This window comes from Mastomys coucha, unplaced genomic scaffold, assembly GCF_008632895.1.
Source record: "Mastomys coucha isolate ucsf_1 unplaced genomic scaffold, UCSF_Mcou_1 pScaffold20, whole genome shotgun sequence".
In the NCBI taxonomy this organism is placed as follows: Eukaryota; Metazoa; Chordata; class Mammalia; order Rodentia; family Muridae; genus Mastomys; species Mastomys coucha.
In genome coordinates this window covers 36,989,313-37,001,409 of record NW_022196903.1, presented here as the reverse complement: position 1 = coordinate 37,001,409, position 12,097 = coordinate 36,989,313, and the positions used below count along the sequence as shown (strand labels likewise).

The 12,097-nt window shown below is 37.5% G+C and overlaps 1 protein-coding gene across 1 annotated transcript; it reads right to left on the bottom strand.

Annotated features, from left to right (window-relative positions):
- Window positions 1-3,888: 3,888 nt before the first annotated feature.
- LOC116098518 (prolactin-inducible protein homolog) lies at window positions 3,889-8,536 on the bottom strand. Its single transcript, XM_031381073.1, has 4 exons — window positions 8,442-8,536; window positions 6,693-6,795; window positions 4,319-4,430; window positions 3,889-4,016 (listed from the first exon to the last, which is right to left on the bottom strand). Exons 1-4 carry the CDS (start codon window positions 8,534-8,536, stop codon window positions 3,889-3,891), a joined length of 438 nt encoding a protein of 145 aa, XP_031236933.1.
- Window positions 8,537-12,097: the final 3,561 nt, after the last annotated feature.

Sequence of the window (12,097 nt, the reverse complement as noted above, 5' to 3'; positions counted from 1 at the left end):
AATCTCAATCTCTCTCTCTCTCTCTCTCTCTCTCTCTCTCTCTCTCCCTCTCCCTCCCTTTCTCTATATATAATATATATAATTTATATATGTATAAATTATATATATAATAAATTATATATATATATAATTTTTTCAGAAAAATCTCCCAAATACCTGGCCCAAGGTGTTTATTGCTTTTTTGAAGTGTGTTCCTGGTTTTGTAAATAAATTTTCTCCATACATCAGAGCCTCAGGGAAGGCCTCAGTTCATCAGGCCAGCTCTCAACAAAGGGTAAGATAAGGTTGCTAAAGGATGAATCATAAGCAAAGTATGTTACATACATGTATGGAAAATTGGTACCTTACTGATTTTCAGTAACTATTCTTCATTAAAGACTACTAATAATTAAGCCTCTAAACATTCAGTGCAGGACAACAAGGGAATATGAGGAAAGAGAGCTAAAATAAAGGACCATTGTAGAGATAGTAAAGAAACTCCATAAAGTGAGAATTCCCTAAAATATTTACATAAATGAAGGCAATCCAAATAGAACCACCAAATAATTGGAGAGGTAGAGCCCTAAATGGCCATCAAGTTTTAACAAATTAAGTTCCCAGGACCAGGACTGGGCTATAGCTAATTGTATTGTTGGGCAAGGAGTCCAATGGGAATTGCTATGGAACCTAGGCTGTTGTCAAAGGTCCTCATTACTCCTCAAAAAATGACAAGAAAGCTCCACTGCTGAAGACGACAAGCTACACTCATTGAAGTCATGCTGGTACCTACTAAGAGACTTCAACCCTACATCCTAGTGTCTTTGACATAGAAAGTTACTCTGTGTGTCCTTTTGTGATTGGGTTACCTCATTCAGGATGATATTTTCTAGTCCCATCCATTTGCCTATGAATTTCATGAATTCATTGTCTTTAATAGCTGAGTAGTACTCCATTCTATAAATTTTCTTTATCCATTCCTCTGTTGAGGGACATCTGGGTTCTTTCCAGCTTCTGGCTATTATAAATAAGGCTGCTATGAACATAGTGGAGCATGTGTCCTAATTACATGTTGGAGCATCTTCTGGATATATGCCCAGGAGTGGTATAGCTGGGTCCTCAGGTAGTACTATGTCCAATTTTCTGAGGAACCACCAAACTGATTTCCAGAGTGGTTATATCAGCTTACAATCCCACCAGCAATGGAGGAGTGTTCCTCTTTCTCCACATCCTTGTCCACCATCTACTGTCACCTGAGTTTTTGATCTTAGCCATTCTGACTGGTGTGAAGTGGAATCTCATGGTTGCTTTAATTTGCATTTCCCTGATGACTAAAGATGTTGAACATTTCTTTAGGTGCTTCTCATCCATTTACTATTCCTCAGTTGAAAATTCTTTGTTTAGCTCTGTTCCCCAATTTTTAAAAAATAGGGTTATTTGATTCTCTGGAGTCTAACTTCTTGAGTTCTTTGTATATATTGGATATTAGCAATCTATTGGATGTAGGATTGGCAAAGATCTCTTCCCAGTCTGTTGGTTGCCGTTTTGTCCTATTGACAGTGTATTTTGCCTTACAGAAGCTTTGAGATTTTATGAGGCCCCATTTGTTGATTCTTGATCTTAGAGAATAAGCCATTGGTGTTCTATTCAGGAAAAATTTCCCTGTGGCCATGTGTTCGTGCCTCTTCCACACTTTCTCCTCTATAACTTTCAATGTATCTGGTTTTATGTAGGGGTCGTTGATCTACTAGGACTTGAGCTTTGTACAAGGAGCTAAGAATAGATCAACTTGCATTTTTCTACATGCTTTCTGCCAGTTGAACCAGCACTATTTGTTGAAAATGCTGTCTTTTTCCCACTGGATATTTTTTGTTCCTTTGTCAAATGTCAAGTGACCATCGGTGTGTGGTTTAATTTCTGGGTCTTCAATTCTATTCCATTAATCTATCTGTCTTTCACTGTACCAATACCATACACTTTTTATCACTATTGCTCTGTAATACAGCTTGATGACAGAGACGGTGATTCCCCCCAGAAGTTCTTTTATTGCTAACAATAGTTTTTGCTATTCTGGGTTTTTTGTTGTTCCAAATAGATTTGCAAATTGCTGTTTCTGACTCTATGAAGAATTGATTTGGAATTTTGATGGAGATTGCATTGAACCTATAGATTGCTTTCAGCAAGATGGCCATTTTTACTATATTAATCCTGCTAATCCATGAGCATGGGCAATCTTTCCATCTTCTGAGGTCTTCTTCAATTTCTTTCTTCAGAGACTTGAAGTTCTTGTCATATAGATCTTTCACTTGCTTAGTTAGAGTCACACCAAGATATTTTATTTTGTTTGTGACTATTGTTAAGGGTGTTGTTTTTCTCATTTCTTTCCTATCCTGTTAATCCATTGAGTAGAGGAAGGCTACTGATTTGTTTGAGTTAATTTTATATTCAGCCACTTTGCTGAATTTTTCGTCAGGTTTAGGAGTTCTCTGGTGGAATTTTTGGGGCCCTTTAAGTATAAGAGCATATCATCTGCAAATAGTGATAGTTTGACTTCTTCTTTTCTAATTTGTATCTCTTTGACATCCTTTTGTTGAATAATTGCTCTAGCTAGAACTTCTAGTACTATATTAAATAGAAGCTCAAGTAGAAGGAAGACCAAAGTGTGGGTGCTTTGGTCCTTCTTAGAAAGGGGAACAAAATACTCATGGGAGCAAATATGGAGACAAAGTGTAGAGCAGAGACCTAAGGAAAGGCCATCTAGAGACTGTCCCACCTGGGGATTCATCCCATATACAGTCACCAAATTCTGACACTATTGTGAATGCCAAGAAATGCTTGCTGAAAGGAGCATGTATTTGCCAGAGCCTTACAAATATAGAGGTGCTCTCAGCCAACCATTGGACTGAGTGTGAGGTCCCCAATGGAACAGTTAGAGAAAGGACTGAAGGAGCTGAAGGAAGAACAACAATATCAATCAACCAGCTCCCCCCGCCCAGAGCTCCCAGAGACTAACCATCAATCAAGGAGTACCTATGGCTCCAGCTGCATATGTAGCAGAGGATGGCCTTGTTGGGCATCCATGGGAGGAGAGGTCCTTGGTTCTATGAAGTCTTGATAGATTCCCTAGTGTAGGGGAATTGAGGACAGGGAGGTAGAAGTGGGTAGGTGGTTGGAGGAGCACTCTCATAGAAGCAGGATTGGGGGGATGTGATAGGGGGTTTCTAGGATGGTGGGAAACAGGGAAAGGGGATAACATTTGAAATGTAAATAAAGAAAATATCCAATAAAATATTTTTAAAAATAAATAATACCCCCCCACACACAGGTAGTACACCATGTTCCCAAGATTCCTTTTATTCAAACTTACACTTGCCATCACTCTAGATGCTGACTTTTCCTTTTCAAATGCACCATAAGCTCTGAATCTTTTTCTGAACAGTAGTTAAAAAGAGAGTTATGGTTCAGAAAGTTGAGCAGGAGAGCTGGATGTAGTTGCATTGTAATGGTAGAAGAACTTGAAATCTTTTCTCAGTTCTACTTTGATTTTTTTAGTGTTATTCTGGAAACTGTTGCTCATCCTGACTTGGGTATTTTTTCTTTTATGCTAAGTGACAAGAACCATTTTTGACCTCATTCATTAGAATTTGAATGCTTATTATATAAATATGTCATAAATATGTCCTGGAAAAGCCAGTGTTAGTGAAACCTTTGACCATAAAGCAAGTACAGTAGTAATTCGTGAGGAAAAGATAAAAATAGTTCACTTTGAAGATATAGAAGTTTATTTATCTTACTAATATTTTTCAGAGTTGATTATACCACAACCTACTTTTACTACAGAAATTGATAGAAAAGATTATGAATCCCCTCAGGTAGTTTGGTACTGTGGATCTATGGGAGACATCTTCTAGTTCATGATATTACAAGGATTTCACTTTTAACTGTCTCATTATAAGAAGTTACTGGATATATGTTTTCACCATCAGGACATATGTCTTTAGCTGGAACAACTTCTGCTTTGCCTTGTAAAACAGTATTTGCTACAGGAAAGAAAGTATAAGTATTAAATCATGAACTCCACAGAGCTTCATCTGCACCCCCTTCTGGATTTAGTGTACTCTGATTCTTATCCATGTATGCAAAGTATGGCTGCTGTTTGAACTCCCTTCCCTTAGCTTCAGTGTCTTCTGTCCCCAATTTCCTTTCAGTTTGGTTTGTTATCAGTATCAAACCAAAGTATATCATTTCCTCCCTTTCTTCCTGCTACAACATGCTTTCTTTTATTTTCTTCCCACTCTGACATATCCTGACATTCACTCTTATAGGAAATATTATCACTTACCAAAGACTTGAATATCCCAGAAGTAGTTGTTAACAGTACAAATGCAAGCAGTGTAAGTTGCTTTAGCAGAAAGATATTTGATGTTTGGATTGTCCTCGATACTGATTTTCACCTAAGGAAATAAAGTGAGGAAGGGTTAAATGATGCCAATATAGAAAAGGCAGCCTGGTATTGGCCATTATGGAAAGTAAGCAGTTCACAGAGCATCATAGGAATGGAGGAATATTTCCTCTTAGCTGTCAGGATATACCAGATGCTTAGCATATTTTTGTGACTTGTGGGTCAAATTCAAATTTAGCCCCATTCAGTGTAAGGAGGAAAACCACTGATTCTTCTTCATGTTGTTATAATGAATGACTGAAATTCAAAAGGTTTGCTTAGAACTTGTGAGATATTACATGTTTCCACCTAATGGAGTGAAATTGCATGTGTGTCTGTTTGTTTTGTATTTTGGAAGCTGGGCATCTGGACATGTTTACCTTCAGTGGCAGCCCAAACCATGGACATTTCCTTGGTCTTTGTTGATAACTCAGGCCACAGACATTTACACAGACCCCATGTGCAGCAGAACCCTGGACTTGGACATGGCTCTTAACAGCAGCCAGGACCAGGAACTTACCATGACCTCCTCATATCTGCTTGCTCTTTACCACCACTGAGTTTCCACTTGTGGGATAGATTACTAAACACTTTTATTTCTGTAATTTAAGGGCCAAAGAATATTGTTGTTGCATTATATTTGGCAGTAGTAGTTTTTCATTTAGTCTGAGGATGAAGATCTCTAAATCAGAGTGAAAAGGGAGTAAATAAACCTTTCAAGAACCAAGAAGGGTTTTTTTTTCACCTGAAAAAGTTTTATTTACTTATTTTATGCACGTGAGTACACTGTTGTTCTCTTCAGAAACATCAGAAAAGGGTACCAGATCCCATTACAGAGAGTGGTGAACCACCATGTGGCTTTAAGGGAGGAGACCCAATGTTTCCACTCTGCTGTGGTGAACTGAGTGTGAAAAAGGGTAATAGGAGACATAGTTTATAATCTAAATTCTCTGACTTAAGTTATCTACTTTTGAGATACAGTACATGTTACACTGGTATTTTTCTTGTAATTGTGTGATGAAAGTGTTGATACCTGCATCCTCTGCATGAGTTTCTCAGCCTTTGTGCTTTCTGAGTCAAAGGTATCATTTTAGACTTTAAACATGTTTATTGTACAGTTAAAAACAATCCCTGCTTGAAAATTACTGGATGTGTGGTATTTAAGACATTGTTTTTCAGCAGTTCAAGGATATAAGTCTTTTAGTCAATGGTCAGATGTAAGAAATTACTTTAAAATGGGTTCAGCAATCTGCTGTGTTAAAAAACTAAAAATAGAGAACTTTAGGGTATCTGACGTCACCAGAGCCTAAAGTATTTCAAGCACCATTTTTGTTTGAGTACTAGGGACAGTTTGCTATTATGGCTTTTGGTATAACAAAAAAATTCCCCTCTCTTTTGTAATAATTCTTTAGTTCAATTTTGAAAAGGGTTTATTTTATGTGTTTGAGGGAGTATGTAAATTTGATATTCACAAGAACCAGATTTTGTCATCTACCCTGATTCAGGAGTTAAGAGTAGTTGCTGTTCTGAGTACCCTGGGTGGTTCACAGTCATACATGAGTCCAGTTCCAGCTTGGTCACTTTGAAACTGCAGCTACTGCTCTTAACCCATGAACCATATATGCAACCCTCAAAACATTTTTGTGATTCTTTTCTAATAAGCAAAAGACATGTTTGAAGAGCTGTTAAAGAAATTGAGCAGGAGATGAAGAGTTGGAAACAAATGAAGAGGAAAGTAGACCTAGGAATACAGGTGGAGACAATGTGTATCTCTGCTTATTGGGAGCAAAGTAAGCACTCACACTGAGGGACAGTGCACAGTCCCCTCACTCCTATATTTCTTATGCCTGTCAAAACATGTAGATCTGTATCTTCTTGAATCTCCATCATTAATTCATGGTGTAGAGTCAGGAGGTGAGTGGAGGTAAGGATGTAAGTCCATAAGGGTTTCCTTTTCAGTGCTATTCAGTCATATTTATCTTTGATTCATTGGCATTTTTCTTGATTTTTCACTCACCCCATAATCTTTTACCCTAAAATTTTATCTAGGTTCTTTGTAAAGTTGCTTATCCCTGTCTCACCAATATCCTTCACAACCCTATCACTTTACTTTTAGAATAAAATTTGTAACACATACATTTACAACACAGTTTCCTTAGTTTCAAACCTATGTACACAAAAAAATAAAAGGGCAACGTTTAGCACAACATCAAATCACTGTAATTTCTTTATTATAATACTTCACTTTCATATAAGCTCTCAATTATTTACTTACCACCATGCATTTATTCACATTATTTGTAACTGTAAGTGTTATTGTAAATTCATTTGCCTTGTTCATTGAAGAAACTTTCAAATTTAGTGAAAGTAGATTGTTCCTGTATCAGTAGAAAAACAGAAACATAAAATCACATAAAAGTCAAAGACTCAGGTGTTCTTGTATGGACAGGTGGATAGAACTCTAGAGGTCAAGTATCAGGAAGATGCTTGTAAAGTTCAAAACTTTACTCTAGAAGGACTCTCTGCATGTGATTTCTCCCATAGTATTCTACATTTCTAGCCAACACACACATCCAACATGATGAAGCAAATGAAGACCAGAATAGAAGGCTGCAGTCCTAATCACTGGGTGTGGGAAGCTGGGCTGGCAAAGCTACATTCTCTTTTCTGTCACTACTCATCATTCCAGATTTGAGAATTATGACTTTACAGTTTACCTTGGTATACTCATCATTATGTTTTCCTTCTACAATTATCCAACAAGTCTCCAAAGTTCTCTTATTTTTTAAAAACAGAACTTGAAGAAGAATAGTATACACCCAGAGTTTGCTAAATCAAACATGGGGATGAACATGTCTTTACAGTAGCAATTGGTTTACCTCCCCGTTCTTTTAGGCATAAATTAGGGGACATCAAAATCTCTAATTGGCAAAAGTTAGATTCCAAAATCAAATGATCTTGATATCATTGCCCTTGTTTCTCAGTCTTCTGCCTCTCTTCAGAAATGTTTTTCCTAGCAGGTAAAATTTCCCCATCCAAACTTCCTTGGATTCTTTATCATTTGATAGCTCCTCCTTCCCCTCATGATTATGTGTACTACTAATAAACTCTGGTTTCTCCCTGGAAATCGGTGCTTTCCTATTTTCAAAAAATCAAAAAACCAAATATGTACCATTTTCTCCTCATATGAATTGGAATCTGATATTTATTCCCCACTTTAGTTATAGACTTAGGCAACAATAGATTTATTACATAAGAAATCTCATGCAAAGTAGTAGGCATAAAAGGAGCAAGGTATACTATAACATTTCTCCATTTCTTTCTTTTGTTTAAAAAAAATCAGCTTCAGATATGGTTAACAGTGCCCAGCATATTGGAGTTGATGAAGACTGAAGACTTAGCATTCATTAAACAATTTAGATAATTATTCTATGTATAATTTATTACTTTTGTTTTTGTTTTTGTTTGTTTGTTTTGTTTTGTTTTTGTCTTTTAAAAACAGGGTTTTTCTGCATAGCCCTGGAAGTCCTGGAATTCCCTCTGTAGACCAGGCTGGCCTCAAACTCAGAAATCCGCCTTCCTCTGACTCCCAAGTGCTGGGATTTAAGGTGTGCGGTACCACTGCCTGGCTGTTTTTGTAATTTTTGACAAGATATTCCACTTTATCACCTGGGAGTCGTGAATGTTCAGTTCTATACTTTCATATACCAACTTTAGAATTAGAGTTACATTATATCCTATCCATAACTTATTCCCAGAATATGGGACAAGCTCACTTCTCTTCTCATATTGTCATGTTGATGAAAGCGATGATTGTATAATCTACATAGACAAGTTAGTTTGAAGAAAGTCTTTTAATTACCACCTAGTCATTGGTATCAGGATATAGGCTTGAGAACCTATGCACTGTCTCAGAGTTTAGAAAAATGATATCAGAACCACAAATTGCAAGAATCCAATATGTTCCCCCTTTCAAGTAGGAACATATTTCTTGGAAGGAGGTGAAGAAAAAGTAGTACCTTACCTCTTATCCTGACCAGAGGCAATCTCCAGAATTAAGCACAGAATTAGGACATGCATAACAGCTTGGGGCTGGTAGAGAATCTGAAGAGAAGCCATTCTGTAAGAGTTGACACTTGTGAGCCTTGGCCATCTGAAACCCAGATGTCTCCTTTTATTTGCAGCAGGAAGGCAGTGAAACAGATGGGCAGGTCCACTCAGCTAAAGGCATAATATATTTTGATCCCTCCTACTACCATCCTGTTTATTCTTCTGTAACAAGGGTGAGTATCCAGCTGGAATCTCAAAATAGACTATAATTAATAAGAAATGAGATTTTATCCTTTGTCAGTATGAGATTAGAATATTCTTGGATTATTAGGATAGACCCAGTTCCAATTATTTTAAGCAACATTTGTCCTTTTTTAACCTGCTCTTACTGTGGAGATATGTAAACTTTAATCACCTCTATTTTCCTACTGGATACCATGCCTCACCTCCCTGATAACTCAGAGAATACAAACTCAAAAAATATTCTACAGTTGGTTAATGACTAAGCATATTGTTATTACTCAACTCCCCTATCTTGGGTTCTTAGTGTATAGTGATCTTCTGTAGGAAATGATGGTTATTCTTTACATATAGAGAAGGTTTCTGGAAAATTCAAGGCATATATTTAGAACAAGTCATGTGTGACTAGGGGGTACATATATAGTTGATATGATTTTAACCATAATATCAGAGAGGAAGATCTTGGATACCTTCACTTTGTGTGTGTCTTCATCAGGGTCTCTGTACCTGCACAAAACATCATGACTAAGAAACAATTTAGGGAGGAAAGGGTTAATTCAGCATACACTGCCACATTGCTGTTCATCACCAAAGAAAATCAGGACAGGAACTCACATAGCACAGGAACCTAGAGGCAGGAGTGGATGCAGAAGCCATGGAGGAATGTTGTTTATTGGCTTGTTCCCCATGGCTTGATAAGCTTGCCTTCTTATAGAACCCAAAGACTAGTAGTCCATTTGTGAAAATGCCTTATAGCTGGATCTCATGGAGGCATTTCCTCAAGGAAGGCTCCTTTCTCTGTGATAACTCCAGCTTGTGTCAAGTTGACACACAAAACTGGCCAGTACAGTGTATTTTAGTTCTTCCATGAGACTTGGGTTTACAGTAACTATGTAGGGAGACAAATTCAGAAACTTCTAGGACACTTCTTGTCATCCTAGTTCTATGTTCTCTAACTTCAGTTACTGCTCAGCTTGCTTTGTCCTCATGTGTGGGGTGTCAGCTGTTGGGGAAACATGCCAGACTTCATTTTCAAAGAGAAACTATGATCACTTTCATTGAACTGCAAGATAATAAGCAAGCTGATGAAAGTCTTGGAGAGTTAGAGTAACCAAAGGATTCATGGTTTTGCTCACTTACCATTGAAGTAGGAGAGTTTTGGTATCCCTGATAGATGATAAGATGCTATCTAAAAGTAGATGGATTGGGTAGCTCAGAATTCAGCATGCATACTCTTCCATATTTTTCCTTGAGATATAGTGCAAAGGTTAAAAGAGCTACAGATGATTTATTGTGTCAGGTGGCATCTGCTCCATATACTATTTGTTTTATTAGTGTTGGCTTTGGACTAGGAGTGGCTACTATCAAGCACCAGATGCCACGCTGCCCTTGGTGTTTTATTCCCTCTTGAACAAACCTGTTAAATGAACTACCACACTTCTCCTTCCCTTACATTCATTTGTTATGTAAATATTTTGTCTTCTTCCTCTTCCATTAACTTTTTTGTTTGTGAAACTTAAATAAGTCAAAGAATTAGCTCTGTGCTTGTAATCTGTAAAGCTTCTTTTGCATGAAGTTCAGGAAATTGGGGAGGATTATATCATGAACAAGCAGGTAATTATTTAAAAGTTGGATCCTGGGAAAAAGTACCAGAAGATATAGAGGATGGAAGATATAAGAGGTAAAAGGCTTGGGATTAGAAGGTCTTACAAAAGATACTTTATATGAAGCAACATTATTGTGAAGTATGGCATCTTATATTTCTGGCAGGGAAATATGATGAAGTCAGCAGAAACCATAATGGGAGGAAATCAGAAATAAGCTATTCAAACAATGTTGTCGTAGGGGAACACAGAATATCTTAAGGACATTATAGAATGAGCCCTGGGACAGATAGCCGTAGCACCCTTTAATCCAAAGAGTTGGGTTCTCAAGATTCCTGTATATACATCAAGGCCTCATGGAGGAGCTCCCAAAGCTCTGCCAAGTATGTTTCTGGTTTAAAGAAGGAGTTATGTTCATTCCTGGTATAACAGGGCCTCAGAGAAAGCTCAAATTTGCTCTCAGCAGGAGATAAGATAGAGTAACTGAAGGTGAAATATAATAAAAGTATGATATGTACTTATATAGAAAAGCTTGTTACCTTATTGATCCTCAGCAACTATTCTTCATCAAAAACAAATAATAGCTTAGCCTCTAAGCATATCAGCATATCACGAGGGAGGGAATATGGGGAAAATATCTAAAATTAAGGACTATTAGGAGTAGTAAGGAAACTTATTATAGTCAAAGCTCTGTAAAGTGTATACAAAAGTGAAAGCATTCCAAATAAAATGCAGAAATAACTGGGGAGTCAGAGCCCCAAATGTTCATCTATTGTTACCAAATGAAGCTTACTTTACCAGGATTGGGTTAAAGCTAGTTGATTTGCTGGCCTAAGAAATCCAGTGGTAATCCCCAAAGAACTCAGGCTGTTGCCAAAACTATAGGTTGTTCCTTACAACCTATCAATGAATCTCAGAGCCCTATTGCTTAGGACAATGCTTATACAACTCGTTTAACATGTAGAAGTCAAGCTGTGGCCTACATAGAGAGATTTCACACCTACATTCTAATGCCTTTCCTACAGAAAATTGCTCTTCAACTATCAAAGGACAAATGTGAACACCAAACCTGTCATAAACCATTTTTTCCTCAAGTGGAGTCCTGCCAACAAAATATGCTAACGTGATGGTGACACATAACTTGTCAGAATAGCTACCCAATACCAGAATTGACTTAAGTCTATGACTCTCCATGAGATAGAACATGACATTACATAAGTGAACAAGAACCTGAGGCTGTATATAATAGCCCAGGAACTTAGAATAAAACCAAGTATTATTGATCTAAAAATAACAAAAACAAAATGTAGCAATAAAATGACTTTTAATGATACCCCATTGCACTCATAGATAGGTACCTTCCTCAGACATTATCTAAGAAAGTTTACTACTGTAGCACATGGACAAACACAGAGACCCACAGCAAGATAATATGCAGAAAGTGAGAGACCTTGGAACACTCTGGCCTAAAACAGATGCCTCTATCAAATCTCTCCCTTTAGGTTTCAAGGAACTCTTCAGAGGAGGAGGCAGAAAGAGTGTAAGAGTTGGAGGGGATGGAAGACACCAACAAAACAAGACCTTCTAAATTAGCAGGATCAAAGCTCCTATAAACTCACAGAGACTTAAGCAATATGCTCAGGGCCTGAGTGAGTCTACACCAGGTCTTCTGTGTGGATATTATGGCTTATAGTTTAGTGTTTTAACAGGGTTTAATAGAGCAGCCAGCCGGGAGCCACAAGCCCCACGACTCCCAGGGGAGCCGCAGGGCGGCAGGGACACAATC

Bases quoted from the DNA above. Each gene is read 5' to 3' on its own strand.
- LOC116098518 (XM_031381073.1), bottom strand. From the start codon at position 8,536: ATGGCTTCTCTTCAGATTCTCTACCAGCCCCAAGCTGTTATGCATGTC. The intron at 6,796-8,441 runs GTAAGGTACTAC...CTACTGATACAG, and splicing joins GCCTCTGGTCAGGATAAGAG to GAACAATCTACTTTCACTAA. The intron at 4,017-4,318 runs GTAAGTGATAAT...TCTTTCCTGTAG, and splicing joins CTGGGATATTCAAGTCTTTG to CAAATACTGTTTTACAAGGC.